Below are 14,386 nucleotides of genomic sequence, written 5' to 3'. Positions count from 1 at the left end.
AAGGTCAACATTTTAAATATTAATCATAGAACCTAAATGTAATACAAATTTTGTTTTCTGTAGATTTTTATTAATATCTTTTTCCATTCTTGTTTTCAATTTTGTTACGTTCCTTCAGTTAGTCAAATTACCATCTTACAAATTACTATTCTTATTAGATTTCGGTTCTTGGGCACATTTTCAGATTGCATAGCTATTTTCCTTTGTTTGAATAGTCGAGTTTGATATGTATTAATAAGATAACTTGTAAGTAGTGGTAGCAATACAATATAAGAAGATCCTACAACTTATTTTCCCAAGGATCTGAGGATAATTTTGTCTGGGGATCTCAGGGTTTTATAATAGAGTTTAAAGGCACTGACAGTGTTTTGTATAAGACTAATTTAAAAAAAAATAAGATATAAGGGCCAGCCCGTGGCTCACTTGGGAGAGTGTGGTGCTGATAACACCAAGGCCACGGGTTCGGATCCCTATATAGGGGATGGCTGGTTAGCTCACTTGGGAGAGCATTGTGCTGACAACACCAAGTCAAGGGTTAAGATCCCCTTACCAGTCATCTTTAAAAAAAATAAATAAAATAAAATAAAAAATAAGATATAAAATGTTTATTTAAAAGCTTTTTTAGTGTAATTTTGACTTTTATTCAAGAGAATCTCTATCTTTGCAGAGTTCACTGCCAAATTTTAAACAAAATGAGTTTTCTGTTGTTCGACAACATGAGGAATTTATTTGGCTTCACGATTCCTTCGTTGAAAATGAAGATTATGCAGGTTACATCGTAAGTATTGAAGTTCCATTTTCATTCCATTTTCTAGAAGCTTTTTAGGTACTCTATTATGTGTTGGGACCTTGTTTAGCATTTCTAGTGAACTTGTGTGATTTTCTTTTTTGTGTGTGTGCGTGTGTGTGTGTGGCTGGCCAGCACAGGAATCGTACCCTGGACTTTGGTGTTATCAGCACCATGCTCTAACCAACTGAGCTGACTGCCCTGAACTTACATGATTTTTAAAATTGCCAGTTATAAAACATGCTTGGCTACCACCTTTTATCCTGAGTTGTCTAGTTTAGGGGCATAAAGATGTTAAACTCCTTCGTTTAAGCTTACATTTGTATTGTTTGTTAAAATTGAAGCAGGCTTGTCTTAGGGATAAAGGGCATGTTATAAACCATACTGGTTTTGAACCCTTATTGAAATATGCACCAGATGTTGAAATAGATGGTTATTCTGCCTCAGCTGTTGACCACACTCAGATTACTGAAATTTAGTTTCATTTGGTTTCCTTGAAATTATTGTGACCTGATTCCATCTCCATCCTTGTGGTCAGCACTCCTTTTCAGTCATTTATTTCCTTTTTTTTTTAAAGTTCAGATTTTCATGAACGACTAATAGTGCATTTTTCTTTTCCCATTCTGTTTCTGCCCGTTTTCCCCTCCCTCCCTTCTTATCTGATGGTGTATTAGTCAGGGTTCTCCAGCGAGACAGAATCAATAGAATATGTTATAAATATATGAGAGGGATTTATTAGGGGAATTAACACGCGATTGTGAAGAAAAGTCCCACAGTAGGCCGTCTATAAACTGGATGCTGGTAGTGTGGCTCAGTCCAAGTCTGAAGGCCTCAAAACCAGGGAAGCTGATGGTGTCCTTGGTGTAAGTCCTGGAATCCAAAAGCTGAAGAGTCGCGAGCTCTGATGACCAAGGGCAGGAGAGAGGAGTGTATCCCAGCTCCAGCAGATAGAGAGAGAGAGCTTTACCTTTTTCCTTTGTCTTTTGTTCTCTCTGGACCCGCAGCGGATTGGATGGTTCCCACCCATGTTGAGGGTGGGTCTTTCCCACCCAGTCCACTCAGACTCTCAAACTAATCTCTGCTGGAAACACCCTCATGGACACACCTAAAAAGATAGTTTTACCAGGTTTCTCAGCATTCCTTCATCTAACCAAGTTGACACCTACAATTAACGTTCACAGTTGGTATGTTCTTGTATTCTCCTTCCATAAAGTAAATACTCCTCAAAGTCTAAAACCATGTCTTATTTATATTTATATACCCAGTGCTCAGTGTTGTGCCTTGCACATAGTAGATACTCAGTGAATGTGTACTAAACTGTACTTGATGCTTTCGGACTCTGTTGCTTTCCTTGGTGTAATCCTTTTCTTGTAATCATTCTTATTTTAACTTTTCTTCCTTTTATCTCACTTGCTCTCTTTAATTTTCCATCATTTTTCCCTTGATGATTCTTACTTGTAGGCCCTTCCTCCTAAGATAATTTTTTTATATCCTTCCCTTGAGTGATATATATCTTCTAGATGTTGTATTTTTATTTAATGTTAAGTACATCCTTACTCCCTGACTGTGGAATGAATAGAATGAGGTTAGTCATTAATCTGTGTCTTGTTCTCTTTTTTAAAGCAGTTCTTTCTGCTTCTGGCACACTGCTTTAATCCAGGGCCCTTTTTAACATCCCTTGCTGGATTGTATTTTTAGTTTTTATTAATTAATAAAATACAATAGCATAAAGCTACTATGAATTCATTAATTTTAAAAAATACATTTGCATTTAATTATACTACTTACATACTTTCGAAAAATGGTATACATGTTTGCTCTATGTATTCATTCAGTCTATAGGCAAAGCTTAGTGTGCATATGAATGTGAGGACTCTGGGTTGCCATGTAGGAGTCCGCAGATTGAAGTTTGAGAACTACTGTTCTAGAACCAGAAAGTAGCCCCATGCTTTATTTCTACTTTGGTGTAAAGGACCTCAAAGATCTTCATTTCTAGAACTATTCAGGTTCTCTAATCTGGGTTTGGGTGTTCCTGTTGCTCAGTTCTTTCAGGATACCTTTAACTTTCCCAGACATGGTCTTATGGTGATGGTAGTACAATGCTGCAAGAAATGAAATAATTCTTTAAAATTAGTGATTTGGTTCTGTTATAGATCCCACCAGCACCACCAAGACCTGACTTTGATGCTTCAAGGGAAAAACTACAGAAGCTTGGAGAAGGAGAGGGATCGATGACGAAGGAAGAATTCACAAAGATGAAACAGGAACTAGAAGCGTATGTGATTTTTTGTTGTTGTTGACCTTGTTAATTGTGCTTGTTTTAAAACCTTTTTTCGTGCTCTCTGATATCATCCTTTTAATTATTTCACCATAGTGACCCTTTCTGGAAGATGCATGTTAAGGTCACACATCCAGTGTTAACGATCATGATCAGAGCCTACAGGAAAATTATAGAATAATTATCTACATTGTAAATTCTTTAAATTGATATTTTAAATACACTCTGAAAATTGAAAACAAAGGATCCATAAGCTTATAAAAAAATAATAGAAAGGGAACATGAGGTTTTGAAAACAGAATGTTAATTTTTTTTTATTTACAGGGCCTTAGTCGTTATCAACCTGGTTATCTTTTTTCGAACATGTGCATACTACTAAAACTTCTTTTATCATAGAGGAATGTGCTTAGCAACTCTTTGTATATGTTGTTTTCTTTTTTAAAAAGTGCGTGTGTGTATATGTGATTTTTCCCTCTTTTCTCTACCTGTGGCTTCTGGCCAAAGGGAAAAGAATAGGAGCAAAGTAACTAAAGAATAGTTAAAAATTGTTTTTCATTAAATGACTGTTAGTTTCACATTTATTAGAAATGTATTAAATCCTTGAAAAATTGTGATAATTTTTATTTCGTTTTTAGTATATTTGCTGAAAATACAGAATCTTTCCCCTCAATAAATATTCGAACTAATTTTTGGATTTACTATGAACTGTTTCTCTGTATTTTGAGAATTGTACAAGGAAATAATTTTCCTTGCCTTATCATAACCTCCATCATTCTTTTTCTGGTTATTTCTCCCCTTCATGCATTTCCTTTTCTCCTCTTTTACTCAGTTTCAGTTTTTAAGTGTATTATTCATACTGCTACCAGACTTTTCTTCAGAATGCTAAACTCTTTTGAAAAGATGAATTAGCAAAATAGTTCTTTGTCAAAGTGTAAGGTGACAGATATTTTAAGAATTCTGTCAGTACTGGGTGCAAGCAGTAGTGTGATAGCAGACAAATATATACTTAAAGATTGAAAACTGGAGTTTAGTAGAACACATTAATATAGTAGAATCTGTGATTTTCCAGTGGCCCTGATCATGATTCTTTTGTGGTCTGGTTAGGGGTTGGATAACAGAGGACCTTGGGTTTATTCTACTGCTACCTCCATCCTCTGCATCCTTCTTTTTTGTCTTCACTGAATGACTACCCTCACAGAGATCAAACTTCTCCCAACATTGGTCCTGCTGATTTACTGGTACGTAAAACTTATCCTTCTTGCACGTAGTTGAAGCAAGAATACAGGGCCTTTTCCTTGAGTGTTTTTTTTTTTCCCCTAAACTGACATGTATTATTATATGGTCACTGGGATTCACTGATGATATTAAAATATTTTAAATACATTTCTTCAGTGTAATGGCAAAAATGAATCTCTCTATGGTGTGTTTCTTTCCTGTGTTTGGGTCATTAGATGAAAATAATTATTGTTGAAAATATGCTTATTGAGGCTTCGGTTTTGATATTTTTTGTACTAGGGTATTTAAAAGTAGTAATTATATAGAAATGGAATCATTAAGTTTGTATCAAATAATTTGTATGCTTTCTTTGGAGCTGAAAACAAGCATCACTATAGTTACCTTTAACATCAACGTGCATAGTAAGAAAAGTTCATAGAACTTAAAAATATTAACATTTAGATATAATAAATACTGTTAACTAGCATGAAGTCTTTTTTTAGAGTTGGGTTTTATATTTAATTAACAATTCAACTAAAACTGTTTTTTACATGAATTATATCTTCGTATCTCTAATTTTGCATTTGGAATAATCCGAAGAGTATTTGCTGAAAAATTTTGTTGTAGATAATTTTCTAGTTGATGAAGTTTCTGACCTTTAATTTTGTGTATTGTTTCTAGTGAGTATTTGGCAATATTCAAGAAGACAGTTGCAATGCATGAAGTGTTCCTCTGTCGTGTGGCAGCACATCCTATTTTGAGAAAAGATTTAAATTTCCATGTCTTCTTGGAATATAATCAAGACGTGAGTATTGAATTGATTAAAGCAGTAATCAAGGTTTCTTTTTAAAGAGTCATTGGAAAAGGCAGGGAGTAGTTAGGAAAGGCATAAGGCCTTTTATTTATTTTTTTTAAGGAATGGTGAGGAAGTCTTTTTTCAGGACCATCCATCACAGTAGGTATAGGGACCACTGCAATAGGGTCTTGTAATAGAGGAGAAAGATTGGGCCCAACATTAATGCCTTTTTTAGAATGTTATTTTTCAAGGAAGTTTAAAGTGACACTTTTTTAGTAGTAATGCAGTACTATTTCAATAGAACTTGAGTAGATTAATTGAAGGAATGATAGTAAATCATGTTACTACATGAGACGATTTTTTTTCCTGATCTGCCCCTCGAGACATTGATTTTTTTTCATCCTGAATTAAACTTCTTAAGAACAGGGTTATCAGATTGATGAATGCCTCTTAAATCTGAGTTTGGAGTCTTCTGAAGCCTTATGGAGAATTCCAGGGAGGTGCTTGAACTAAAGAATTCCAGATTACTTTTGAGTAAATCATTGACTTTTGTTCTGTTTAACTGACCTCCTCCAGTGCTGATTGCTCCTACTTTTCCTACCTCCATCCCTCCCTGCCTGAAAAAACTTTGTTACAGTGCAATAAGAGAGATTGAGGTGGTTGAGCTTTAAAGATTTCTTCATTCATAATACTGGCAAAAACATTTTTTTTTTTTTTTAAAGATGACCAGTAAGGGGATCTTAACCCTCGACTTGGTGTTGTCAGCACCACGCTCAGCCAGTGAGCTAACCAGCCATCCCTATATAGGATCCGAACCTGCGGCCTTGGTGTTATCAGCACCACACTCTCCCGAGTGAGCCACGGGCTGGCCCTCAAAAACATTTTTTTAGTGAATGGGTGATGCAGATCTTGGAACCTATATTTGGATGTCAAGATTAATTAATAATTTCAGCAGAAAACGAATATGGCATAGTGCTTATTTGCTTACAAGTTAATGTCAAGATCAAAGAATTTTGTATATATAAATTTACTTTTCCGGTTTGGTTTTAGTAGCTAGGACAGTAAAATGTCCTAAGTCTAACAGTAGAGGACAAAAATTTTTATAAAATATGTATGAAGTAACTCAAGGTCATAGAAATATAGTACTTTAAGCATAGATACTTACATAGTGTAAATGTGGTATGTGGTAGTTCATAACTGGGAACTGTAAAGAACTCAGTCTGTATCATGAAATATAAGAAACTGAAAAATGAGTTATGATAGGGTTGCTATGGAATACATGGGAAGAACACATGATAGGGTGCTATCATTACTTTTTTATTTTTATAAGTTTGTTTTTGGCTGAGTCTTATTTATGACCTGGGCTAAAACCTTAGTAATAATTTGGTGGAACAGCTTAGGTATCAAATGAGGCATGGAGATATCAGTGCAAGGCCACTTGAGCTAGAGCAGCCTAACTCTCCAAGTATTCCATCCCATTGCCACAGCCCTTAGTACTACCTGAAATTATATACCTGTATTTTAAAATGTAAGTTCTATGAAGGTAAGACTTTAATTTTTTACCTCTGCATTCTCACTATTTTAGAGTAGTGCCTAGAAATTGAGATGTAAAATAAACATTTATTGAATTGATAAGTCAAATATTATTAAATGTTTAGATTAGCTTTATAAATAGCCTTCAGAAATCTTAGGGTTTCATAAATTTTCTCCCACCAAGGTAGATTTATTTATTTTTCTTCCTCACCAACTAACATATGCTTAATTAAGATGATGATGTAGAGCTGGCCAGTTAGCTCAGTTGGGTAGAGCATGGTGTTGATAACACCAAGGTCAAAGGTTCTGATCCCCATACTAACCAGCTGCCAAAAGAAAGATGATGATGATGATGCATCATATAACCCTTTTAATATCAGCAAATGGTGTTTTAGAGAAAGCCTCAAAAGATGGACTGGAAAGTACTGTATTTTGCAAGTATTCTTTAATTAATTAAAATAAGGGCCGGCCCGTGGCTCACTTGGGAGAGTATGGTGCCGATAACACCAAGGCCACGGGTTTGGATCCCTTTATAGGGATGGCCGGTTACCTCACTTGAGAGCGTGGTGCTGACAACACCAAGTCAAGGGTTAAGATCCCCTTACCAGTCATCTTTAAAAAAAAAAAAAAAATTAATTAAAATAAAGTATGTTAACAGATTGTAGAAGATTATAGGCTCAGAATAAAAAGTTTTTTCCAACCTGTTTCTAATGCTGTTTTTTCCAAATCTTTACTCAGTTCAGTGGTGATGGAAAGAAATCTGTATGATATTCTATTAGATTGACAGGATCATGGGACTGATGAGCTGTTGAAGTGGGGCTGAGGTGTCTTAAAGTGTTGAAGGCCATGGAGCATATGGGAGGCCTAGAAGTGCTTGTTTCGGCATTTACTTGTATAAGAAACTGTCAGTGCTATAAGGAGTGATTGCTTTTATTATTGCTTTTATTATGTAGCTGTGTATCTTCTCTGTTTCCAGTAGGTATAGTCTGAGTCTATTTAATGATGGATTAAATATTTAACCTATTTAACACTCTAACCTCCATTCAATTCTTGCTACCTCATCAGTGGTCACACCTAGGATCTTGTCATCACCCTAGTGTTATAGACTCCCAAGTATAGCTGTCCTTATAGCTCTCTTCTTCCTATTCCAATTAAACCTGTTCTTTCATTCATTGGTACATCTAGACTCTTGACCTCCCGCATTTTGACTCTGTTAACAGCTCTTGTTTTTGCTTCTTTTTCATCTAGGCTAGAGTGCCTGCTCTGTCGTTTATAACAAACTTATGTCTTTAGACAGCCATCTCCCATTTACCATGAAGGCTAATTTCAATTCACAGCAGTTCCTCTAGATTGGGTGATGACCTTGTTCATAGGGAAGTGGAAGCCAATCAGAAATCAAGCCCCTGAACTTTCTGTATCCCCCACAGCCATTGACTACCTTGATAGCCATACTCATTCATTAGCTTTCCTATTTTTGTTTTTACTTCTTTCTTTCCAATGTGGATGCCTTTTATTTCTTTTTCTTGCCTAACCGCCTTGGCTAGAATCTCTAGTACAGTGTTGGATAGAAGTGGCAAGAGCAGACATCCTTGTCTTGTCCTTGATCTTAAGGGGAAAGCATTCAGTATTTCGCCCTTAAATATGATGTTAGCTGTGGGTTTTTTGTAGATGTCCTTTATCAGGTTGAAGAATTTTCCTTCTATTCCGAGTTTGTTGAGTATGTTTATCATGAAAAAGTGAGTTTATTGAGATGATCATGTGGGTTTTTTGTCCTTTATTCTGTTAATATGGCATAATACATTGTACCTTTCCGTTTGGTCTAAGATATCTCTCTATCTATGCTGGATCTCATGTGCTTCCTGCTCTTCAGGATATATTCTGATTGAGTTTTCCTGTTAACTCTCTGGCTCCTTCTCAGTCTCCTTCATGGACTTTTCCTCCATATATCCATTTATTTAAACTTTTTCCTTCCAGGGTTCCTTATTGAGTTCCCTAGAGGTCTGAAAGTTTGTTTCTCTAGACTTCTAATTCTGTAAATTCTCCCTAGTTGATCTCACCTACTCTTTGGCTTCAAATACTCTAATATGCTATTATTAACTTATAGATCTATATCGTTCCTGAGTCCCAGCCCAATTTTTTTTTTTTTTTTTTTTTTCAAAGATGACCGGTAAGGGGATCTCAACTCTTGACTTGGTGTTGTCAGCTCCATGCTCTCCCAAGTGAGCTAACCGGCCATCCCTATATAAGGATCCAAACCCATGGCCTTGGTGTTATCAGCACCACACGCTCCCAAGTGAGCCTTTTTTTTTTTTTTTTTAAAGGTGGCTGGCCAGTATGGGAATCCGAGTCCTTGACTTAGCCCTATATATTAAACAGTGGGGGACTGGCTAGTTAGTTGATTTAGAGCATGGTGCTGATAACACCAAGGTCCATGGTTCAATCCCTGTGCCGGCCAACCCTCCCCTCCCCCCAAAAAACTACTACTGAAAAGCTCCAGTTAGGTGTCATTTTAGCATTTTGTCCTCAGAAAAACTCTTCTTTAAACCTGTAAGTCCTTTTATATTCTGTATCTGAAAGAAGGTACCACCATCCACCTGGTTCCTTAAAACCTGAAAATTACCCATGACTCCTACTTCCTATTAGGAGTCACTAAATTCCATCTGTTTTACTACCTTACTATATTAAGAATACGTCCACTTCCTTCCATTGCCAGACCTAAAGATTAGTTCCAACTTCTATAATTCTTGCCTGAGTTATTGAAGCAGCCCCCTAACTGGTCATTTAACCTCCAGTCTTATCTTTCTCTGCCCCTAAGTCTGTACTGAGCTCCTTGGGTGCTCTCCTAGCCCCTATGTATATCTCTAACATTATACTGATCGTATTGTATTTAATCTTATGCTTGCTTCTTTGTATCATCCTCTGTACCATAACTTATTTTAAGAGTAGTGTATTAGTCCATTTTCTGTTACTTATAACAGGATACCTGAAACTGTAATTTATAAGAAAATGAAATTTATTTCTTATACTTCAGGAGGCTGGGAAGTCCAAGTTCCATGGGGCACATCTGATGAGGGCTTTCTTTTTGGTGGGGACTTTCTACACAGTACCGTGGAGATGCACAGCATCACAAAATGAGGACTGAGCAAGAGCGCTTGTTAATGAGCTCACTTGCTGTCCTTATAAAGCCAGCAGTTCATACCCATGATAACCCATTAAATGATTAACCCATTGCTCCATGAATGGATTAATCCATTCATGACAGCATAGTCCTCACAATCCAATTACCTCTTAAAGGCCCCACCTTTCAACACTGCCACATTGGAAATCAGCCTCCCACATGCGCTTTGGAGTGGATACACATTCAGACCACAGCAAGTGGGGGCCATCTTCTAATAATTTTTGTATCCCTAGCACCATGCATGACTGTAATTAGATATTCATTAATGGTTTGTGGAATGAATGAATGAATTAACATCAAGAATGCAGTAAAAAAAGAAAAAAAAAACAGTGCTTTGGGAGACCTAAAGATAGAATAATGAATTCTAACTGGGAGTTTGGAAGGGATTGGAAGGTTTCTAACAAGGAATTTGGAAGGGCCTTTTAATTAAGGTGTTTAATTAAGCCTGAGTAGAATTTTCAGTGGGAGAATAGATACAATTTTAGATACAGAGGAAACTAAAAGTTCAGAGCTTCTTTTAAGAACTATTTGGAGCACAAAGTTCTGCAGGGGTAGGATGGTAGGTGAAAAGGTAAATTGAGTGAGATCGTTGAAAGTCTTATGTACCACGCTAAGGGGATCTGCCTGCATTCTCTGAACAAAATGAAACTAAAGTTTTTGAGTAAGGATGAGATGCTCAAAATTTGATTTTAGAAAGCTGTCCCAGTCAACAGAATAGTGTGGAATTTGGGGATGAGGGTAATTAACTAGTCCAGTGTAGCAGTCTAGGCAAGAAATGATGAGGACTTCTACTAGGAAAGTAAGAGTAGGAAGTGGCAGATTTCTGATAATTTGCTGGTCGAATTTGAGCTGTGAGAAAAAGGAAGAAGTTGTAGATATTATAAGATTTTAATGAGAGGTATGGAATTTTGGGGAACACGTGGGAGTCTGAGAGATTGGTTAGATGAAGGGACCATGAATCAAAGATATGGAACTGGGAAAGGAAAAATTTGGAGATTATTTTATTAAAATGAACACTGTTTTAGACTCATCTGATGTGAGGTTAGCAAAATCTCCATGTAGGGATTTGAGGTAGGCAATTAAAAGTAGGCTATAAGGTTCATGAAAGAGCTTTGAGGTAGTATATTAGTCTGTTTGGGCCGCTATAACAAAATACCTTAAACTAGATAATTTATAAACAACAGAATTTATTGTTCATGGTTCTGAAGGCTGGGAATGCCAAGATCAAGCGTCCAGCAGATTTGATGTCTGGTGAGGGCCCTTTGCTTCATAGAGGTTGCCTTCTTGCTGCATCCTGACTTGGCAGAGGAAGGGTCAAAGGGCTAACAAGCTCCCTCAGGCCTCTTCTATAAGGGCATTAATTCCATTCGTAAAGGTTCCACCATCATGACCTAATAGCCTCCCAAAGGCCCCCCACCCCTCTTAGTACCATCACCTTAGGAGTTAGGTTTCAATATATGAATTTTGGTGAGACACATACATTCAGATCAGAGCAGGCAGTGATAGAGATTTGTGAGTCGTTTAAAGAAAGGTGAGTGTTGAAGCCATGGCAACTAAGAAGTCAGATGGGATGTTCCTTTATGGGGCATTCTGATGCAGCAAGTGGTAGGAGTCAAAGAGTTAGCTGTTTCTCAGTTTTGCCCTTGGATAACCATTTAGGCCATTCAAAGTCACCTTTTGTGTCCCTTGTACTACAAGTTACTTACCCAAAAACAGGACAAGAAATGATATTTGGATAAGCTCATAGTGAGGAACTTGCAAAATATATTTGCAGAACTTTTGCAGAATCATATGATGGTGTATTGTACCCCAATAAATTTCACATGTTAAAGGAACTCCTGAATTAAATTTTTAGTTGTCTTTATATTATATAGCAGTGTTTGACAAAGTATGGCTAGAGGACCACTTGCAACAGAGTTATCAGATGTGCTCATAAAATTTGAGAAAGAATCTGAATCTTTGGGAGTGAGGCCTCAGTATCTTTATTATTACTAAACTCCTTTTATGCCCTAAAGTTTGAAAGTCACTGATATATATGATGAAATTGCCACTTTGTTAAGTTTAATAACCAGGATCCTTTAAAGATCGCCATTGAAATGTCCAAGAACAAAGGAGGCACTACTTTCCATTTGTAACCTAGAAAATGCTCATTTAAATTACCTTTCTTTCAGTTGAGTGTGCGAGGAAAAAATAAAAAAGAGAAACTTGAAGATTTCTTTAAAAACATGGTTAAATCAGCAGATGGAGTAATTGTTTCAGGAGTAAAGGTAAGATTTGATTTGTTTTGCAGTAGTATTGGTTGAGAATTTACTTTTTTTTAAAAGAGAGGTGGATTGAGATTTCAAATGTACAGAACTGGGGCTGGACAGTTAACTGAGTTGATTAGAGCACAGTGTTACAACACAAGGCCAGTGGTTTGGATCCCTGTACCAGCCAGCTGCCAAAAAAACAAAACAAAAATGTACAGACTTGGAGTAAAAGAAGTTTGGATAGTAGAATCCTTAGGCCTGGGAGAGTGTGCCCGCTGTGCTGGATTCCTCTCTTTAGAGAGCTCCCTCTCTAAGGGGTGAGAAGTCAGCAGTCCGAGGGAATTTGTCCACCTGGAGCCCATGCTCCTTCCCTCCAAACCAGACCATATTTCAAGTATCTAGAACCCCACATTTCCCTGCCCAAATCCTAGGCCTTCTTCCAAGTCCTGTGTGGGCGTCTTCCCTGAATTCATTCTTCAGAGGATAGAGTGCCAGTCATGTGCACTCTGTGGGTGGTCGAGAGGGGCTGCCCCTGTTTGTACACTTACCCTTAGCTTAGCCTTGCAAATGTTAGCGACAGACCTGGGTTCAGATTTGGAGTTAGAAAATCTCAGTTGAGGTGTTGTAGTATCTTGAGGTAGCTACACGACCACAGGAAAAGTCACTTTTTTTCTATGAATCTCAGTGTTGCCATTTTCAAAATGGGGTTAACAATACTACCTAGTTCACAGGATTGTTGGAAAGACTGAATAAGATAATATGTGTGAAAATACTTAGAAAGTTAATTATTGGGCCGGCCTGTGGCTCACTCGGGAGAGTGCGGTGCTGATAACACCAAGGCCACGGGTTCGGATCCCATATAGGGATGACCGGTTGGCTCATTGGGTGAGCGTGGTGCTGACAACACCAAGTCAAGGGTTAAGATCCCCTTACTGGTCATCTTTTAAAGAAAAAAAAAAAAAAGAAAGTTAATTATTTACTTAAATAACAGCTATATTTTTCTTGATGATGTTCTAAAAATGGCACAAAATTTTATTTATGTGAAGACTTACCATTAAAATATGAGAAAAATGTTTATATTACACTCTCAAACACTAAAACAGAGATAAATAATGCTGCTTTGTCATCCTTGCCTGTTTTTGTAAATACATCTACAATAAAACTTGAGTACAGAATACTGCTTATTTGATTTGTACTTTTTTTTTTTTTTTTTTAATTTTATTTTGTCGATATACATTGTAGCTGATTAATGCTCCCCATCACCAAAACCTCCCTCCCTTCTCCCTCCCCCCTGATTTGTACTTTGATTTGTCAGAGACGAGTCCATTCATATGTTGATAATGCATGTGCTGTGGCTCTGCTTATTTATTACTGTTAAACATTTTTCTTAGCCATTAAATGTAAATCACTATGTTGATTATGATTTTGATAATTTTATTAGTAAAGTAATAACTAACATATTAAAACATTTACAAAATGTGTTGATTGGTAGACCACCAATTTTCTTATTTAATCTTTACTACAACCTTCCAAGTTTGATAGTTTTATTCTCATTTTTACAGTTCAAAAAACTGGTACATAGGAATTACAGATTTTTTAATGATATTTTGCCAGTTCTAACTCTTGCAGCTTGTGTTCTGTGAATGTGGGGCTCAATACATCATGTCAACTGATGCTTTTTCTTTTTCTTTTTTTTGGCAGCTGGCCGGTAAGGGGATCTGAACCCTTGACCTTGGTGTTATCAGCACCACACTCTAACCAAATGAGCTAACCGGCCAGCCCTCAACTGATGCTTTTTCAATGAATCATTGCTAGTTCTGAAGGGGGAAAGTACCATTAATACTTTTTACTTTTAATGTATGTCTAGCTTTGTTTCAAAAAAAGGTTGAAGAAAGTGATTAATTATATTGTTGCTTTCAGATTAGCTAGTTTGGCCAGGTTCTCCAGAGCAGTCAGACAGGGCACTAATGACTAAGGCCAGGCAGCGTTCAGGAATCGTCCACAGAATACATAATAGACCAAGAAAAATAGATTTTTCATTTCTGTTTACCAGAATTTTTTTTTCCCCAAAAGTAATTGGTCACTCCCATTAGCAATAGTAATGTTTTTATTGGAGAGGCAAGATTGTAGAGGCAGAGCATAAGTAGGAACATGTTTCAGAGTACAACATGTGAACATGAACCATATGGGGAGCTCTAGGCCCTCAACTATAAAACCATAGGTTTCTTTTTTTTTTTTTCTTGGCTGGTCAGTATGGGGATCTGAATGCTTGCTTTAGTGTTTTCAACACCATGCTCTAACCAACTGAGCTAACAAGCCAGGCCCTTAGGAGATTTCTTACTTGATAGAT

The 14,386-nt window shown here is 36.8% G+C and overlaps 1 protein-coding gene and 1 non-coding gene across 2 annotated transcripts in view; one reads left to right on the top strand and one right to left on the bottom strand.

Annotated features, from left to right (window-relative positions):
• SNX6 (sorting nexin 6) overlaps positions 1-14,386 on the top strand; it is a 50,554-nt gene that overhangs the window by 13,305 nt on the left and 22,863 nt on the right. Inside the window, exons 4-7 of the mRNA XM_063089057.1 lie at positions 668-778; positions 2,941-3,062; positions 4,962-5,085; positions 11,959-12,054. Of these exons, the coding sequence (XP_062945127.1) occupies positions 668-778; positions 2,941-3,062; positions 4,962-5,085; positions 11,959-12,054 (453 nt within the window). The remainder of the gene's footprint in view (positions 1-667; positions 779-2,940; positions 3,063-4,961; positions 5,086-11,958; positions 12,055-14,386) is intronic.
• TRNAI-GAU (transfer RNA isoleucine (anticodon GAU)) lies at positions 13,739-13,813 on the bottom strand. Its single transcript has one exon. It is a non-coding gene; the product is annotated as a tRNA-Ile (tRNA).

This window comes from Cynocephalus volans, chromosome 3, assembly GCF_027409185.1.
Source record: "Cynocephalus volans isolate mCynVol1 chromosome 3, mCynVol1.pri, whole genome shotgun sequence".
Taxonomy (NCBI): domain Eukaryota; kingdom Metazoa; phylum Chordata; class Mammalia; order Dermoptera; family Cynocephalidae; genus Cynocephalus; species Cynocephalus volans.
Note: the sequence above shows the minus strand (reverse complement) of the source record. Positions and strands in the feature narration are given on the sequence as shown.